The 14,818-nt window shown below is 34.4% G+C and overlaps 1 protein-coding gene and 1 long non-coding RNA gene across 2 annotated transcripts; both read right to left on the bottom strand.

Moving 5' to 3' along the window:
* Nucleotides 1-2,865: 2,865 nt before the first annotated feature.
* LOC106432325 (AIG2-like protein A) lies at nucleotides 2,866-4,092 on the bottom strand. Its single transcript, XM_013873163.3, has 5 exons — nucleotides 3,813-4,092; nucleotides 3,652-3,724; nucleotides 3,419-3,511; nucleotides 3,252-3,335; nucleotides 2,866-3,166 (listed from the first exon to the last, which is right to left on the bottom strand). The coding sequence occupies exons 1-5, from the start codon at nucleotides 3,932-3,934 to the stop codon at nucleotides 3,038-3,040; spliced, it is 501 nt and encodes a 166-aa protein (XP_013728617.1). The 5' UTR covers nucleotides 3,935-4,092; the 3' UTR covers nucleotides 2,866-3,037.
* A 4,466-nt stretch (nucleotides 4,093-8,558) lies between these two features.
* LOC106432326 lies at nucleotides 8,559-11,307 on the bottom strand. Its single transcript, XR_002655118.2, has 5 exons — nucleotides 11,013-11,307; nucleotides 10,677-10,921; nucleotides 10,147-10,544; nucleotides 9,903-10,032; nucleotides 8,559-9,822 (listed from the first exon to the last, which is right to left on the bottom strand). It is a non-coding gene; the product is annotated as an uncharacterized LOC106432326 (long non-coding RNA).
* Nucleotides 11,308-14,818: the final 3,511 nt, after the last annotated feature.

Genomic DNA, 14,818 nt, shown 5'->3' with positions numbered 1-14,818 from the left:
TGGAACATTAATTTTCCAGGCAAAGACTTTTAACTTAGAGGTTTATTATTTGTAGTTTTTGAAGTAGTTTTTAGCTTTTGTTTTTCTAAAGACCATTTCTTAGACAATCAAGATTTTAGAGAAATCGATTTCCTATAATCTAGGGAAACTAGTTTTTTCAAATAACTGTTTTTTACAAAGAAAAACCAAAATTCAAACTTTTATGTTTTCTTTGAAATCCAACACAGTTTTTCAATTGTTTGCTCAACATCCCAAATTTTTGGAGTCCCATGAATTAATTCGCGAATGGTGGTCAGCAATCCAGCCTCCCCTCTCCTCCTCCATAGTCCAGTCTCCTCTCTGCTCCTCTGCATTTCAGTCTCTTCTCTGCTCCTCCGCAGTCCATGCTCCTCTCTGGTTTTCAGTGGCAGCTACATCTGATTCTTCTCATCATTCCTGCATAAACATCTTCAATTTTCTTGTTGTCTTTAGATTTCACTTCTTAGTTTTAACTTTTTGTTTGTGTATAGGAAGTTTGACATCGACATATTGTTATGTTTAGGAATTTCAGATTTCTTCTTGTAGTACTATAATCTTGTACAACTATTTCTGGTCTTATTTGTATTGTTAACAATATATTCAACCTTTATAAATTGTTTTGTTATGACACTAACCAAAGCTTTGTCTGTTGCTGTATTGGAATCCGAGATTTGATAATCAGACCCGTAGCTATATATTTGCTATAACTTTGCTAAGGATAGATTGTAGTTAAATACTGTGGCTATTAGATACAGAAAGTCTTTCGTTAAAAACGTTGCCAATGAGCAACGGACAATGTGGTGGCCATGCCGTCGCTATTAGCTATGACCATTGTTCTCGCGAATCTGTTGCAAGCTAGCTATGAATTGTCAACGGCTTACATTTAGCGTGGACGCTGAGGCCACCGCTTCCATCCGTTACCATCCGTAGCTTTTTATTTTCTTGCTACGGATTGTCCCTCCTAGCTACATAAAATTCTGTAACTATATCATTGATTTCTTGTAGTGTCGCTCACTGTCACCCGAGGATCTACCACCAGGTGGATTGATTTAGCAGGTCTAGCAGGGATAGTGAGAATCCAAGGATCTTCCCAAACATTTATCTTGTATTCTGAGTGCACTTTATGATTGATCCATAATCGTAATAGAGATCTAGCAGCCATCAAACTTGTCCAAACATAAGATGAAGAGTTTTTAACTACCTGTCGCAAATGCGAGCTTGGCGATAATACCTTCCTCACAAAACTCTCGTAAGGAGATATTCTAGAAATTGGATTAATCTCCACAGTTATTTTTCTAATAATGCCCTATTAAACTCGTGAATCAGTCTGAAAACCGATAGTTCCTTCAATTTTTGGACTACATAGTTTGGTGAATTGGAATTCCACCAGAATCGTGCAGTAGCGCTTATCATTTTTTATAAATCTCCAAAGGGAAAAGAAAGGTAGACATTACATACGAAGGAAATGCTAATGCTATAGCTTTTATCAGGATTAATTTTCCACCTTGTGACAGCCATTAGGACTACCAACCATTGATTCTATGATAAGTATATCTTTATATAGAGAATAAACTTTATATGTGTTTTTCGTATTGATTTTACATTTAAAGTATTAAATTATTTTATATATTAATTACATTTTCAGTTTGTTATTTTTAAGGTTGTATAAAATTTTGGTTATTGAAACATTTTATTTGTTGTCTTTCTGAGAGAATACATATATTATTTATAAAATATTTCTAAATTCAATTTGGTTAAATGCAGTTAAACCTTGTCAAACCATATTGACCCATGACCTAAAATCTTTTAGGTTTGGTTACAGGTCCTCCGGTTTTAAAAACAGTGCAAATCTTCCACTGACTTGTCTGATTCAGTTGGTTTTGAAATTGTATAAAGATCGACTTAGCAAATCTTCCATTAACTTCTTCTCCACAATTCCGACGAAGAAAACAAAACTTTAATAATTATTTTTTGCGAACCAACAAAAGCGTTAGAGATAAAAAAAGCTATAGACCAGAATACTGACAAAGGAAGAAATAGACAAGGCCTAATACTGCCATGAGAACTGGGAACTGGGTCATGTCGTGAAGAAAATTTTCCATACGCAATTGTAAGCCGAAATATTCTTTTTTTCTTCACCAGTAGTCAAGAGTTATGGTTCTTAATGGGATGAGAGTAACAGTGAAAATGACGTCGAATCCTTCGGTCTCCCTTAGTGTCATTCACATCCCTTCTCTGTAGTGAAAAGAACGAGTGAATCATTTCCTTCTTGATGTTTTTCTTAGAACACTTCTCTTGTGAACTCTTTTTTTTTTTTGGTCAAACCTCTCTTGTGAACTCTTTTCTGCAGAGTTACTATGGAACTATTAAGAGTTTTTAAAGAAGAATAAAAGCGAATTTTCACAACTGTGAATTTTCGTTGAATATTTGATATCCGAGTCTAGCCAATTTCCAGACTTTACACTGTATCACATGTGGTGTGGGAAGACAACATATTCTAGTTTAGTTTTTACTATTTGTTGTTGTGATTCGTTTTACTCATGAAGCCACATGTAGATTCAGGTATAGTTGTGGTTAAGATACCGTTCTTATGTTTAGGTAAAGATGTGTAATATACTCAAGAAAGGTCTTTCAAAAGCTTAACATAATGCTTGCTGAAAAAAATAAATGAAAACCAATCTATCAGTCAGTACACATGACTTTTCAAATCTATCACTTGTGGACTGGACAGTGCTACTATTTCAGATTTTATTCTTTTAGCAGATCAGTACAATGATCTACTACTCTCTTTAATTAGTTACTTATAAAGAGAAACCATAAGCATTGGCTGATCAAAACCATACACAATATAAATGCCAAAATCTATGGAAGAAAAATGATTCATAGAACATACAAAATAACATATAGCATTACTATACTTTCACTGATCTCCACAATACCTATCACTTTTCTAGGTTTTATTATACTCGGAATCTGGAGAAAAATGAAACATAGAACATACTCTTAACACAAATTCAACTCAAGCCGATGGAGCATCGCGCAGGACATGGTTGAAGTCGTCCCTTCCCTTTCCTTGAGGATTCCTCTTCCATTCCATGATTTCTTTGAACGTCTCTATGAATTTCTTCATGTGTAGTCGTTTCCATTCCTAAACCAAAATTACAAAAATCCAAAACACACCACGATAACGTGATCGAACCTCGATTATGAGAAAAACAAAAAAAGGTTCAAACCTCGAAATCCCATTCTCCATCGATATCAGGATCATCTTTATTGATCCATATATATGTTTTCACAGTCATCTTCTCAGAATTGTCCTGTACATGCAAACAAAACAAAACACCAAGAATCAATCACATCGAAAATGTTGTTTCATGGAGATGATAATCTTCAGACTCACCTCTCTTACAACACCAACTGTCACTCTCTCATATTCATTACCCTCAACAGCATCTACATTCTCAAGTTCTTCATCCGTTAATCCCATTAGTAACTGCACCAAAATATCACCAAGTAATTTCTCAAAATCTAAACCCTTAAACATCATCAATTACGATCTAAACAAACACAAAAAGAAAAACCCACAATAATATAGCAGCTGAATTTCACAAAAATGATTTTTAAAAATCTAACCTTTCCATGAACTTCTCCATCTTCAGACGGTATAACACATGGATACAAACGCCCTTTAAGCCTAAACCTCTTACTGAATTTAAAAATAAATCCAAAATCACCATCAAGTCTTAGATCTATACAGAGAGAAAAATCAATCGAGAGATTAAGACAATACGTACAAGCCAGGGAGTGTTACAGAGATGATTTCAGGACTACGATCAAGCATGACCTTGACGACCTCAGGCTCCTGAAAGCTACCATAGACGAAAACATTGTGAAGCTGCGCACCGGAGCCACTCATATTTTTTTTTCTTGCTTTTGTTGTTTCTTTATCCGTGGTTTGATTTATAACGTGAAGATAAAAGAATCTTGACAAGGACCACCGACCACGATGCCCGGAATCACGTGTTAGGATTCTCTGCCGACAATCAAATCAATTACCATTTATCAAAATAAATGGGATCACCTCGTAATATCCGAACCCGAACGGAGATATCCAAACTTAAGTATACTTAACCTTATATTTCTTGTTTATTTATCTTATTTTATTCAAAATATTTATATTAATGATGTTTATTGCTCAAAATTAGATAATATACATGTAATTATGGACAAAATCATTTGCTACTCATTTAAAATACATATGAAGCTCGTGTTTCTTGCATTAACAAAAGTTGCATCTAAAATTTCAAACAACAACTAAATTAGTGTCTTTTTATTTTTAAATTTTTATCTCCAAACCTATTAATATTTTAATCTTTTAAAAATTAGAAAACCAATTAAGTTAAAAAATATTTTAAATACAAAAAACTTAAACAATGAATAATTCATTTATTTTTCTTCAAAATTTAAATATCCGAACTCGGCCCAAAATATCCTAACCCGAACATAAGATACCTGAACCCGACTTGAAGTGTAGAAATACCCGAACGGCTTCTATAGCTTTATATTAAAATATCCGATACGAATCCGAACGTTTATCCGAATGTCCACCCCTACGATATATGATCATTTGTAGCTTGCTTGAACAAAAAAAAGTTAAACCATTGATCACAAAAATTTTAATGTGAGATTTTTATCCTTTTTAGTAATTTATAGTCGTTTTAAAAAATTTATAATTAAAAAAAGTTAGATTTTTTCTTATATGCTTAATGTGATTGTTTAATATCTTTTAATTGTATAAAATTAAACAAAAAAAAGAGGGGTTAGAAAAATTGTTATCAAATATGTATTATTCATAATCATTATTGTCATATATATGTCAACCATATTAGGTAATTCCGTAGCTTTTATTTATTTATTTATTTTTTACTTCGATTTCGTAACTTTTATTTAAGGAAAAATATATATTATTTTGTACACTACTAATTAATTTGATAGCTGGTTTAATAAAAAAAAATAGTATATGTTTATATGAACCAATTTATTTTTCTAACAATTCTAAAAATCATTCTCGTGATGACACGTGGCTACGAAAACATATTGTAATACTCCATGATTAATATATAGGGATAACACTTCTTTAAATTTATACCCTGAGCATTATGAGTTAAATCAAATAAAGCTGATCAAGAAAGAAGACAATAGGGAAACCTTGTTAAACTATGGATCGTCAAAGATATCTCTGGATCTTATGGAGTAAAAGGTTGATTTTTGATCTCTTTTTCTTCCTCTGCAGCTAAAGTAGAAGTATAGACCTTTTATAGTTTGTTTTTGATTAATGGGAGTTTCTCTGCGGTTTGTTTAACAATTGGATATAAAAGCATAAGAAAGCAAACGATCATGTATAAAGAAGAGGGATCATGTACAATGTTGTGGGTTTCAATAATTATATTGTTTTCTTTAAAAAAGAATTATCTTGCTTAAATTTCTTTTTTATTTTTGTAAATATTTATTATGTTGCCAAATATATTGCCTAGGGATTTTTTGGCGTACCGGTCTTTCAAATATTTTTTGAAATGATCATTTAAATACATAGTTTTACTGTTAATATGTTTCTTAAGCGAGTTTTATAAATTTAGGATATTTTCTATGACTTTTTAAAAATGAATTTATAATTATAGTAATTTTGTTTCACACATCATCGATTTGAGATTATCAAAAATAAAAAAAATCAAATTTATACATGAAAATATATTAGTTTTTTACACAGAAATATAACATAACTTGTATTATCATTTTTCTTTTCTTTAGAAAAACTTTGAAATAATACTATATTATTTTACATTTTGGAAGGGGATACATAGATATTGTATAGTTACATTGAATATTTACTACACATTAAACTACAAAATTGGTTGCTCAGGAGTAGTTTCATTAAATATTATAGTAGATATTTTTTAGTTGCAAAAGTTTAATTATATATTTTATATAGAATCTTATTTATGTGAAATGAATTTTAGGAGCTCCTACTTAAAATTGTTGCAATTAGGTAAACTACGTGATAGATGATTTTATTTTTTGGTTTTCATGAAATATGTGCCATTTGTTTGCTTGTTATAGATAAATACAAAATCACAAAAGAATAACCATTGTACAAAATGAATCACTTTGATGGAAAGAAAGAATATAACTAAAGTACTTAATAAAAGACACAATTTACTGCATCATATAATTTTACTATTTACTTTATGCTTTATATAACTTTGAAGTGAAATCTATTTAAAAATTACTTCTAAATAGATCGACATTTTTTTCCTCCAAAAAATATTAGAATAGATAAGTGTTTTTTTTGTGAGAGTAGATAAGTCTAAAGCATCCTTCTTTGTTGTAAGGCTTTTGGGTTAAGAGGTTTTTTTTTTGTTGTAATGATTATTTTATAATTTAAATCTTATTTCGGGGGTGAAGACGAATGATTTATCAATCGCTAATCATACAGCCCATATGAAACTTTTAAAATTATTATTATTATTATTTTAACTTTTAAAATTATATAAGAGAAATATTTTAATAGATTGATGTTCTTGGGTTGTCATCAAAGATATGAACATGAAACTTTATTTCAAACATTGCTTCTATGTTTCACACTTAATTCTTGATTTTTCTTTTGTTGTTACCAAAAATCTGAAATTTCCATGGAGTTTTCATTTTGGCCACAGAAAATTTTCTTCCAATAAAAACATAACTCACAGAGGAATGGAATTTACTTGGATCATTAATAAATAGGTACCTGCGATAGAGAGATAAATAGACATAAATATGGAAGATGTACACAATAGGTAAACTAAAAAAAAAACCCACACATCGTATCTCAACATATGCTTGCAAACCCTTCAGCTCGCTTTCTTGCTACGATATCTCATCCACTTCACTGTCTGCTTCTCCATCTCCACCAGGACCACCACCTCCTACTCGTACCCAACCTTCCTCTCCACCAGCTCCAATGCCTTCCTCCTCATCTACTCCTTCCACGCACTCTGGTCCGGATCATCCAACATACACGCCGTTTCTTCTCTCATCAGCTTTAACTCCGCCGATAATTCTTGCTGGTCTCCTCCATACGACTCCAATCCTCCGCCATATCAGACTCATGCTCTTCCGCACTCTCCACAATTCTTAACCTTTCCGCGTAAGACAGCTCTGCTGCCCCGGACGATGCTGACTCGGTCGGTGGAGGTGTGATAAGCACACATATCCTTGAAGAAGAGATGATTATATTTAGGAAGCTTAAGATCGAAAAGATTAAAATGATGAATTTTACAGGTCTAGAAAATAACTTTTATAACTGAAGATTCTGAGAAAGGAAGTAAAGGAGATGCATTCAAAATGGTTGATGAGAGCCTTGAAGATGACGCTTCGACTCTACCAATCTCCATAACGTATTCAGATTTTTTTTCCACCAAATTATTAACAGTAGCAGAACTTAGGGTTTGAGAAGGTGTGGTGGGGACGGTGGAGTTTCTCAATAGGAAGAAATGATAAAGGCCACAGATGTAGAGTCCATTGACTTTTGATTCAGGCCCAAACATAAAAACCAAGCAGCCCACGAAAAATAGCTTCATAACTGAAAAGGACCATGTCGGCTTTATAGAGTGCGACTTTGTGACATGGAGACCTAAGTGGCAGCACCGGGAGGAAGAAAACATATTTTTTATATATATTAGGGTCGGTCCGGGCTACGTCTGGTTTTTTTGTTTAAATTTTAATTTTAATTATATATTTTGTATATTTATTTAATATATATAGTATAACCTATTATAAAAATATAATTTGATATATAATTATAAAATTATTTATAATTATTCATTTTTTTGTCTTACGAATTTCAAATTTTAATATCCAATTTTTTAATATTTTTGTAATTGAAAAATTTATATAAGGTGATGAGAAAAACGAACAAAAATTAATTAAATTTTAATTATGGTGTTTGATTGGTTGGACTATAGATATGTTTCATTTCACGTACACATTTTTATATCTTTTGTTTCCAATTAGTCTCTAAGTAATTTAATTGACCATCCTCCTTGATATCTACATTCTTACTTAATGTTCTTTTTTAAAAAATCAGCCGTTAAAACGTTATTATATTTTGTACATAAAAAATTCACAATTACATCACTAAAAAATTACAGACTAAGTTATTTTAACAAATTTTCTGCATTTATAATCAACTAATCGGACCCATAATCTTAATATTCTTTTTATCTTACTTAAATAAGTTTTTCGGTTAAATATTGTTAAATGGGGACAACCAAATAAAATTTTATTTAAGTTTTAGAACCATTGAATTCATAACTTTCACAGCTGTTTGAAAATTTGTCTTTCCAATTTTTTTGTTCCACTGCATCATGCATCTATTTTGATGTAATTGCACCATCTATGTTTATATATATATATATAAAGTAGATATATATAATCAATTTTGAACGATGACGATAATCGCATTATTATCTCAAAATTGGCTGATGACCAAAACAGTCGTTACGAAAGTATAACAAATTTTGCGTTGTTTTTTTATTTATATTATAGCAGTGATGTCACATGATAATGTACAGATATGTGAAAATACACGTTTCTCCTATTTAAACAAAAAATATAGACTGCCAAACTAAGCTATTAAACTATATATTGACCTGTGAAACTCATGTTTTTCCGCTTTTGGGGTTTATGCTTGTTCCAAGAAGCAGTAAAGTAATTCACAGTTAACAAAAACCAGATGATGATGATAAAATTACCTCTTCTACTTCTCTCTCTAAAAAAAAAAAAAAAAAACCCTAGTTGCAGATCTCGTTGGGTGGTCGGCGGCCTCCTCGGCTCCGGTCCGCCCCCTCCCGTTGCTGCTCTCTTCTTTCTCGCCTCTCCTCTCCTCTCCCTCCCTCTTCTTGCTTCCTTTCTCAGTGTTCTGGGGGCTTGCGCCACCGCGGTTCCAGATCTGGTGCTGTCTCTCTCGGAACTCCGTAGAAGCGTGGAGGAGGAGTGGATGTGAGGTTCCTTCGGTCGGGTGTGGTCGTGGAAGTCTCGATCTGGCGTCAGATCTGGATTCCGGAAGTAGATCCGTCTCCATCCTCTGCTTCCTCTACCTTCCGTTCTCGGCGTGGGTGAGAAGACTCGCTTGGTTGAAGGCGCTTCTCGGTTTCTCCAGGCGGTGGCATTGCGGTGTTTCTCTGCGTGTCTTGGTGTTCTCCGCAGGTGTTCCTTGTTAGACCGGTCAGTCTATCTCGCGGGGGCTTCCAGGGGTTGATTTCGGTTCGAAATCGTGAAGGTCCGTTACGGGTTCTCCGTCGCGGTGCCTGTGCGAGGTGGAGAGTCGTCGGCCTTGTCAACCACGGCTTCTTCCTTTGGTGGAGGCACGTTCAGAGCCCGCTTGCTCGTTCTGTTTTCTTGATGTAGGTCCGATAATCTGTGGAGGCTCTTGGTGGTTTCTTCTCCAAATAAAGCTCGACTTGGTGTGAGCGGGTGCACTCGGTTGCGAAGGATGCTGTTTGTTCGTGGAGGCTGCGGATTAGGCGGGCTGCACGAGCTGTTCTTGACAACCTGGATCTTTAAGGACTGATCATCGGGATCGCCATACTCTACCGGGTTCAGTCCTCGTTATAACTGCAGGTTTGATTTTGCGGCAAGCATAGGTTCCAACTCTGGTGCATCTTTTCTAATTAGCTGCTCCTCTTGTAGTCGATTCGTTCTATTGTCCAAGTCTGAGTTTGTGTTTAGTTTTATTTCTGTTAATCTGTTCTTGGTGTCTATGTTGTTCTGCAAAAAACTTAAAACTTGGTAATGAATCTTAAAATTTTTACCAAAAAAAAAAAACCAGATGATACATGACAGAGCACCTCCAACAATCTTGGGGGTTTACGCTTGTTGCAACAACTATTAGATCAACACAGAAGCCTTCCAGGTGCTTGTGAAACGATAGAGCTTGAGAGTTGCGAGTGGAACAAACTCAAAGTCAGAGAAACATCACTGACAGATGGAAAATCAGAGAAAGATCTGGTCAGACGTTTTGTTTTCTTTTCCTTAAAACGGGTTATACAATTATGAAGGTGAGAAGGACCACAATATGAATCAGATAGTTACCTATCGATTTTAATTGTTGCCAAAACATGACTGAGCACCTCCAACAATCTTGAGGTTTATGCTTCTTGCAACATCATCATAACTGGGAGCAGCTGGAGACCTCCGGTCATGACACGATGTTTTCCTTGTGTAGGGTCACTCACAATACTCTTCACAGCTGTGAGCTCGCAGATAAGGTGTGTGTTCTTGTTGGCCAGCCTAAGTACCTCACTGTGATTACGGAACTTGAGCGTTCTTTAGGAATTGGTAGAACTGTATCTCTTCAAATTCGGTTGAACCGCTGAACCGTATCAGTAGAGGTGAGTTAGAGAGCATGTAATTCTGATTGCAGCGAGTTACATCAAATCCGCCTTAAAAAGATGCCGGTAAGCCGTGAGACGGTGGCGGTATGAGGGTTGCTTGAAACATTAAAGAAAATAATTAATCAATAAAGGGATTCACCACCATCAATCAGAAAGGATTAATATATTGTTGATAAGAGTATAAATGCTGTCCAGAACCGAGGATGATAATAAGTTTAGAAATCGGACCTCCTTTAGAGTCGAGGATAAGCATGTCCAAGCCCATTAGCTCGACGCCTCCTTTCACGTTTCTCGCTTCCCAGAAGCTGAAGTCACACCACCACAGTGGAAGAACACCGATGGCCTTCAAATCAGTGAGCATGAAAGGCTAAGCTATGAAATCGAAGAAGATGAGGTTTTGCTGATATTAGCAACCGGGAGGGTGATTTTCATAAAGGTGCAGTCTCCCCTTTTTATAAGTGAAGATCCACCGCCTGCAAGGAAGATAAGAAGCATTCAATGATCAGCCGTGGTTGGCGTGGTCCAAGGATTGAAGAACGCTGTTATGATGATCAATCACTTAACTGCGTAACAGATCATAGGAGGTCAAAAGCAAGCGTAACGACGGGAACTGTGAACGACACAAAAGTTGATTATGAAGATCTGACTCGAGGTTCCTTCCAGAACATCCATGCTTGTTTGACATGGTCGGATCTGGGGGAGATGACGAACCCCTAGCTTCCTCTGTCGATGTTCTCGATGAAGGCGCAAGAGTAGAGACGAACTCCATTTTTGCGTAATCAAACTTAGGGTTTTCGATTACGGGCCGTCGGGCCGCTTAAACCAGAAGAACATATCAGCCCAATCTTTTTTCACGGTCAAAGCCCATCGGATTAAATGAAGTGATGCGTTTTGCTTGTCTGGGACACGTGTCACGTCCACATAACTCGATTCTGACCTGTCTGTTGAGGTGGCATCACTAGAAGGGGGAAAACATCTTTTTATATATAGAGATAAATAGATTTATTCTAATAACAATCCCACGTCCACGTTATTGACTGACCGGTGCATCTTTGTTTGAAGACATTTTATGTACTTGTTAGTCAAAAATATAACATAAGATAGAGACTTCATTGACAAAACAAACGCAAACCTTCGTCTAGAAACTAAAGGGTCTTATTGGATCAATTGAGAGAATTTTGTTTCTCTTTCAAATCCCATCTTATTGTATCAAACATATATAAATTCCATATAAAAGTTTATTGGATTAGTCATCTGTATAAGTTTTCTCAAATTCCAGCATATTGGAAAATATGGATTTTGTCAATAAAATCTATTAAATGGGATTTAGTGGGGGTTAGATGTTATTTTATAGTAGAAAAACAATGAATTGAAAATACCACCTCTTATGATGGTATTTGAAACTTTTTTAAAAAATAAAAAAAATTTTACTTTACGTTTTTTTAAAATAAAATCAAACTATTTGAAAAGTAAATAATAATAAAAAATTATTTGAATAATCAATTTTAAAACCTTTTATATATTTTATATTTTTTTCATAAAATGATAAAAATATCAAATTATAGTGATTTAAAAATAAAAATATCATTTAAAATAAATATTTAAAATTTTAAAGTTTTTTTCCAAAAACTCTAAAATTTCTTCAAAAAACCTTAAAACTTGTAACAAATCTCTCTAAGATTTACTCAAATCTCGGATTTTCTTGGATTTACTCAAATCCTTGATTCAATAAGCCCCACTAAGAAATTATGTGTTCTTTCTTAACTTTGTTTTTTTTTTAATTTATCCGAAAAACACTACATGAAGCTCAATACATAAAGAAAAACCTGGGCTCATGTTTATAGCCCACAAATAATTATGGAGCCAGCACACCAGAAAGAACCGGCAAAGTATTTAGTTTACATGAAGAAGTTCGAGCAGGAGTGTCAGGGTCTCGGCACCGATATAGTTACCTTCAACTGTTGAAAGGGAACCGATTCCATTGAAAACGAATAAATTTAACACTAATCTTTAAGATGAAGAATCAGACAATGCATAGAATCGAGGAAGATAAACAATAATTTTGTATAATATGTTCTATTCTATTTTATAATCATAATATAGTATTTACAATTTCCTCCTCCTCCTCCTCGCCAGATTTTATATCTTTCGCCTCCTACTTTTTCTCCTTCACTATTCTGTCAGTTCCACCGTCTTTTCCTTCATAAGTGTTGCCACTCATCACCACCCAAAATGAGATGTTGGGTTGCACTGGAGAAGGATGATGCTCTTTGTTAATAGTTATATTCTATAATGTTATAACAAATAGAATAAAGTGCAGATTCATGACAGTATTAAAAGTTGTATGCCACTGAAATGAAACGTCTGTTTAGAGTTTTCTAATGATAAAAATATCTAATGCAAACACAATTTATTTACATGAAAAAGTACATTTTGCTGAATAATCTACCATTTTCACCATTGTCTCCTTTCCACTACCGTCTCCACGGTGGAGACTCCACCGTTTTCTTTCTCACCACCGATTTTCTCCACGGTGGAGACTCCACCGTTTTCTTTCTCACCACCGATTTTCTCCACCGTTTTCTCTTCTACCAAAACCACCACCACTCGTTGTCACTTTACTTGTTCCCATGACCTCGTCTTTGCTTCCATCCTATGTGTTCGTTTCTTCTTCTCATCAACTCCAACCACTCAAACAGTTTTTCCGTTTATAATATCTCTTCTTTTGCCTAATGATTCTTCTTCTTCTGCAATGTAATATTTATTTTGTTCTATTCTATCTAGCAATCATAGAATAGAAATGTGACTTTATAGTAAGGGACATGTGTTATATTTTGTTGGTGTATCATTCTTATAAACAAATTGGTTTATATTTATTGATCTATACTGAGCAGTTATAAGCAACAACATACCAATACTATATTGTCAATATGAATAGGAATGAGTAGGAAATAAATGAATAGGAACAAAATAAAAAGAATGAAAATGAATATTTATTCCTTTTGTTCCATATCAATTTTGATAAGGAATGTTTTTCTTTTATAGTTCTTTAAAATTCAAAGAATGACAAATAATCAAACGCAGCGAAAATTCTTCATAAATGGTGTAATTTTTTAAGGAATGAGTAGGAATTGACTATTCACTTAATTCCCTATGTCACCATTTGGACCAAAAAAATAACAAAAGTCAAGAAGGTGTCAAACATTGAGAACCAGTAACACAAAAACTATACCATTTGGATAGAAAATGTGGTATAGTATAGGATATGGTATTAAGTTTTAAAGTTTTTTTCTCTTCCTCCTCTTCATCCCACACCGCCGCCTCTTCATCCTCCTCTCCCTCCGGCCATGCCTTCTCCTCCTCCGCCTCCTCATTTGCCTCCTCCTCTGCGTCCCTCTCATTTTCTCTTCATTCCTCCTCAGATTTCTCGTCCTCTTCTCCCTCTTCATATTCCTCAAAAAGTGTTGTTTCTATGTATTGATTATTTTGTACTATATATTTGATAAGTATAGTATAGGATACTATCAAACATTGTATTGACGAACTGTCACGCTCGGAAAAAGATAAACTCATCCATTTTCATACGAAATTGTCACACATTTCAATGCATGGCTATATTCTTAAGTCTTTTTCTATTATGTATATCTCACAAATTCACTTATACATAAATCCCAGCTAGAAAAAGAACCTATAGAAGAAGATGACAAAGCATGCAGCATGTTGAACGCTATGCGCAGAAGGGACATTTGCCACTCGAAGAAGCCACCCAACTTCACTGTCTAACATTTCATTCTCAGAAACCTTATCTACGTTCCACCGGACACAAGGATCCTCAAAAAACCTACAGTCCGAGAACATAAAACATTTAGTTCTCAGACAAAATTTGGAAAAGCAAACAATAAGAAAGGAATGCAAGGAAATGGACCACCAGTATGTAGCAATAACGTGAATCTCCCCTCACCAGCAGGGAGTCTGAAAATGACGAGCATGAAAAAAGCTAAGTGGAGGAAGCCTTCTTCAGTATCATACTCTGTATCCACGAGGGGCCTCTAACGGCAACATAAGACTGGAAGCGATGATCTTTGTAACACTTGACTATTAAATAAAGTGAAGTACAAAATAATACTTGCCTATTTTTAAGTGGTTCTTACGATTCATGGTTAGGATTTGGGTTTGAAATTTAGGATTTGGTGTTTTATAGTCTAAAGTTCTGGCGTGGAATTTAGATTTATTGGTTACCGTTTAGGGTTTAGGGATTGGATTTTAGGGTTCTGGTTAATTTCACAGTTCAAACATTTTTATTGATAAAAACTATGGATTTGATTGGTTATCCTTTGTTCCTCTTTTTTGCACTTGTCATGCATTGTATG

The sequence above is a fragment of the Brassica napus genome, chromosome C4 (assembly GCF_020379485.1).
Source record: "Brassica napus cultivar Da-Ae chromosome C4, Da-Ae, whole genome shotgun sequence".
NCBI classification, from domain to species: Eukaryota; Viridiplantae; Streptophyta; class Magnoliopsida; order Brassicales; family Brassicaceae; genus Brassica; species Brassica napus.
The sequence above is the reverse complement of the archived record's forward strand: the minus strand, read 5'-3'. Positions and strand labels throughout refer to the sequence as shown.